The 5,170-nt window shown below is 66.9% G+C and overlaps 1 protein-coding gene across 1 annotated transcript in view; it reads left to right on the forward strand.

Moving 5' to 3' along the window:
- The window catches only part of LOC112955517 (protein phosphatase 1 regulatory subunit 16A-like), a 10,051-nt gene that overhangs the window by 4,272 nt on the left and 609 nt on the right, over nt 1–5,170 (forward strand). The window contains exons 3-6 of the mRNA XM_026048838.1: nt 129–254; nt 344–419; nt 638–767; nt 2,667–2,832. Coding sequence (XP_025904623.1) covers nt 129–254; nt 344–419; nt 638–767; nt 2,667–2,832 — 498 coding nt within the window. The remainder of the gene's footprint in view (nt 1–128; nt 255–343; nt 420–637; nt 768–2,666; nt 2,833–5,170) is intronic.

A 5,170-nucleotide genomic window follows, 5' to 3' on the forward strand; every position in this document is an offset into this window, starting at 1 on the left:
TGCTGCGCGCCGGCGCCGACCTGGACGCGCCGCTGCGGCGCCAGCGTGCCACCCTGGTAAGGGACAGCGCCGGGCGCGGTGCCGCCGGCGCCGGTGTCGCCGTGCTCAGTGTCCCCGCGTGTCGCCAGCTGCACGTGGCCGCGGCGCACGGCTACGCCGAGGCCGCCGAGCTGCTCCTGGAGCACCGCGCCAGCCCCGGCGCCAGGGACGAGGACGGCTGGGAGCCCCTGCACGCCGCCGCCTGTTGGGGACACGTGAGTGTCACACACCCCGGGGACATCCTGGTGACAGTGACACCCCTCCGGAGCGCTCCGTGTCACCCCTGTCCCCTCCGTCGCCGCAGGTGCAGCTGGTGGAGCTGCTGGTGGCCCACGGCGCCGACCTCGACGCCAAGTCGCTGCTGGATGAGACGCCGCTGGGTGAGCACGGCCAGGGCCACCGAGCCACCAGGGCCACCCCACTGAGGTGGCCCCGGCCCATCCGGCCCCCCGCGATTCCCCTTTTGGGTGGCTGGATCCCTCCGGAGCGGGGACCGTGGCGGGTGCCCGGCCACAGCGCGAGGCCAGCGGCGCCGCCGTGTCCCCAAGGGGCTCGGGGGGGCCGCCAGCCGCTGGCCTTGTCCCCCGTGTCCCCCTAGACGTGTGCGGGGACGAGGAGGTGCGGGCCAAGCTGCTGGAGCTCAAGCAGCAGCGCGAGGCCGTCATGAGGGCGCACGAGAGGCACAAGTCGCCGCTGCAGCGTCGCACGTCGAGCGCCGGCAGCCGCGGGTGAGACACGCGGGGACACCCCCCGGGGACACTTATTGGGGGCACCCATGTGGGGACACCCCCCGGGGACACCCGCTGGGGTCACCCATGTGGGGACACCCGCTGGGGACACCTGTTGGGGACACCCCCCTGGGGACACTTGTTGGAGTCACCCCCCTGGGGACACCCCCCCTGGGGACACCTATTGGGGGCACCAACGTGGGGACACCTGCGGGGGTCACCCACTTGGGGACACCCCTGGGGTCACCCCCTTGGGACACCCGCTGGGGACACCTATTGGAGTCACCCCCCTGGGGTCACCCATGTGGGGACACCCTGCTGGGAACACCCTGCTGGGGTCACCCATGTGGGGACACCCGCTGGGAACAGCCTGCTGGGGACACCCTGCTGGGGTCACCCACATGGGGACACCCACTGGGGACACCTATTGGGGTCACCCATGTGGGGATGCCCCCTGGGGCCACCTGTTGGGGTCACCTCCCCAGGGACACTTGCTGTGGACACCCACTGAGGACACCTGTTGGGGTCACCCCACTGGGGACACCCACTGGGGTCACCCCCCTGGGGACACGTGCTGGGGACACCCCATTGGGGACACCCTGCTGGGGTCACCCATTGGAGTCCCCCCCCCCCGGCAACACCCCCCTGGGGACACCCCGCTGGGGACACCCCCCTGGGGACACTCCCTTGGGGATGCCCCCTGGGGACCCCCCTTGGTTACAGGCACTGGGGACACCCCATTGGGGACACAGGTTGGGGGGGACACCCCATTGGGACACCAGCAGGGGACACCTGTGGGGGACCCCTGCTGGTGACAGGCACTGGGGACACCCCACTGTGGACACCCTGTTGGGGACACCCCCGGGGACCCCAGCTGGTGACAGGCGCTGGGAACACCCAGTTGGGGACACCTGCTGGAGACACCCACTGGTGACAGGCACTGGGGACACCCCACTGGGGACACCCCACTGGGGACAGGAACTGGGGACACCTCGTTGGGGACACCCCATTGGGACCCCCCCACCAGTGACCGGCGCTGGTGACCCCTCCTGGGGACACCTCGTTGGGGACACCCTGTTGGGGACCCCGCCAGTGAGTGGCATGGGTGACCCAACTTGGGGGCACCCCCTGGGGACACCTCATTGGTGACAGGTGCTGGTGGCCCCCGTTGGGAACACCCTGTTGGGGACACCCCTTTGAGGCCACCCTGATGGTGACTGGCATTGGTGACCCCCACTGGGGACACCCCCTTGGGGACCCCCTCGGGGACCCCCTGTTAGGGACACCCTGTTGGGGACACCCCACTGGTGACGGGCCCTGGGGAGCTCCCCTGGGGACACCCTGTTGGGGACACCCCTTTGAGGCCACCCCGCCAGTGACCAGCGTGGGTGGGGACCCCCTCCCGGGGCCACCCCTTTGGGGACACCCCTTTGGGGACACCTCATTGGGGACATCCCACCTGTGACGGGCACTGGGGACACCTCGTTGGGGCCACCCTGTTGGGGACACCCTGACGATGATGGGCACTGGGGACACCCCTTTGGGGACCCCCCCCCCGGGGACACCCTGTTGGGGACACCCCACCGGTGACGGACACTGGGGACCTCCCCAGGGGACACCCCCTTGGGGACCCCCCCAGGGACACCCTGTTGGGGACACCCCACCGGTGACGGACACCTCATTGGGGAGTGCACCCTGTTGGGACCACCCTGTTGGGGACACCCCACCGGTGACGGACACTGGGGACCTCCCCTGGGGACACCTCATTGGGGACACCCCCGTGGGGACCCCGCCAGTGACCGGCAGGGATGACCCCCCCTGGGGCCACCCCCCTGGGGACCCCCCCAGTTGGTGCCCCCCCGCTGGGGACACGGGGGTGACCTCGTGGTGTCCCCGCAGGAAGGTGGCCCGCAGGGGCAGCGGCAGCCACCGCTACCGGCGCGAGCAGCGGCGCGAGGCCCTGGTGTGGCAGCGCCGCGACAATGACAATGACAATGACAATGACAACGACAATGACGACGGCGACGGGGACAGCGAGCGGCCCCCCGACGGCCCGCGCCCGCCCGTGAGGCCCGCGCCGCCGTGTCCCCACGTCCCTGTGTCCCCGTGTCACTGTGTCCCCATGTCCCCCTGTCCCTGCATCACCGTGTCCCCTGTGTCCCCATGTCACCGTGTCCCCGTGTCCCCTTGTCCTTGCATCCTCGTGTCCCCACGTCCCTGTGTCCCCTTGTCCCTGCATCACCGTGTCCCCATGTCTCCTGTGTCACCATGTCCCCATGTCACTGTATCCCTGCATCATGTCCTGTGTCACCGTATACCCTTGTCACCATGTCCCCTTGTCCCTGCATCCTTGTGTCCCCATGTCCCATGTGTCCCCATGTCCCCATGTCCCCTTGTCCCTGCATCCTTGTGTCCCCCATCCCCGCATCGCCATGTCCTCTGTGTCCCCGTATCACCATGTCCCCCTGTCCCCATGTCACTGTGTCCCTGCATCATGTCCCCTGTGTCACCGTATCCCCATGTCACCATGTCCCCCGTCCCTGCATCACCATGTCCCCTGTGTCCCCATGTCACCATGTCCCCACATATCCCCTGTGTCCCTGCGTCCCCACGTCACCATGTCCCTGTGTCCCCATGTCACTGTGTCCCTGCATCACCATGTCCCCCGTGTCACCTTGTCACCATGTCCCCATGTTCCCCATATCCCTGCATCCCTCTGTCCCTGCATCACCATGTCCCCATGTCCCTGTGTCCCCATGTCACTGTGTCCCTGCATCACCAGGTCCCCCGTGTCACTGTGTCACCCTCTCCCTGTGTTCCCCATGTCCCTGTGTCACCATGTCCCCACCTCATCGTGTCCCCCACGTCACAATGTCCCCACATCACCATGTCCCCGTGTCCTTGCGTCCCCATGTCCCTGCATCCTCATGTCCTCTGCGTCTCCATGTCACCTTGTCCCCATCACCATGTCCCCCCATCACCACGTCCCCTGCAGCCCCCTTGTCCCCAAATCACTGCATTCCCTGTGTCACCGCGTTCCCCTTGTCCCTGTGTCACCACGTCCCCCTTGTCACCACATCCCTCGCGACCCCCTCGTCCCCGTGTCACCCTGTCCCCTGTGTCACCATGTCCCCCCGGTCACCATCGTCCTCTCGCCATTGCACTCCTCTTGTCACCATGTCCCTCTCTCCATCCGTCGTGTCCCTCTCTCCATCGTGTCCCTCTGTCACTGTGTCCTTTTTCTCACCATGTCCCTCCGTCACGTCCCTCTCTCCATCGTGTCCCTCTTGTCACCGTGTCCCTCTGGTCACCGTGTCCTTCTCACCATCGTGTCCCTCTTGTCACCATGTCCCTCTATCTGTCATGTCCCTTTTGTCACTGTGTCCCTGTCACCACCTCCTTCTCTCCGTCATGTCCCTCTTGTCACTGCGTCCCTCTATCCATGTCCCTCTTGTCCCTGTGTCCCTCTCTCCATGTCCCTCTTGTCACCATGTCCCTCTCTCCACATCCCTCTCCCCGTGTCCCTCCCGTCCCCATGTCCCTCTTGTTTCCATGTCCCTCTCCCCGTGTCCCTCCTGTCCCTATCTCCCACCCGTCCCCATGTCCCACCCATCCATCATGTCCCTCCTGTCACCGTGTCCCTCTCCCCGTTTCCCTCCTGTTCCTGTCTCCCACCTTGTCCCCATGTCCCACCCGTCCCCATGTCCTTCTTGTCACCGTGTCCCTCCTGTTCCTGTGTCCCACCTGTCCCCGTGTCCCACCCGTCCCCGTGTCCCTCTTGTCACCGTGTCCCACCCGTCCCCGTGTCCCTCTTGTCACCGTGTCCCTCCTGTCACCGTGTCCCTCCTGTCCCCGTGTCCCTCTTGTCACCATGTCCCTCTCCCCGTGTCCCTCCTGTCCCCATGTCCCTCTTGTCACCGTGTCCCTCTCCCCGTGTCCCTCCTCTCCCCATGTCCCACCCGTCCCCATGTCCCTCTTGTCACCGTGTCTCTCTCCCCGTGTCCCTCCTGTCCCTGTCTCCCTCCTGTCCCCATGTCCCTCTTGTCACTGCATCCCTCTCCCCGTGTCCCTCCTGTCCCTCTTGTCCCTCCCATCCCCGTCCCCCTCCCATCCCCATGTCCCTCTTGTCACCGTGTCCCTCTCCCCATGTCCCTCCTGTCCCCGTGTCCCACCCGTCCCCGTGTCCCACCCGTCCCCATGTCCCTCTCCCCATGTCCCTCCTCTCCCCATGTCCCTCCTCTCCCCGTGTCCCTCCTGTCCCCATGTCCCTCTTGTCACCGTGTCCCTCTCTCCATGTCCCTCCTGTCCCCGTGTCCCACCCGTCCCCATGTCCCATCCGTCCCCATGTCCCTCTTGTCACCGTGTCCCTCTTGTCCCCATGTCCCTCTTGTCACCGTGTCCCT

This window comes from Nothoprocta perdicaria, unplaced genomic scaffold (assembly GCF_003342845.1).
Source record: "Nothoprocta perdicaria isolate Ctin4 unplaced genomic scaffold, notPer1 scaffold_579, whole genome shotgun sequence".
Lineage (NCBI taxonomy): Eukaryota > Metazoa > Chordata > Aves > Tinamiformes > Tinamidae > Nothoprocta > Nothoprocta perdicaria.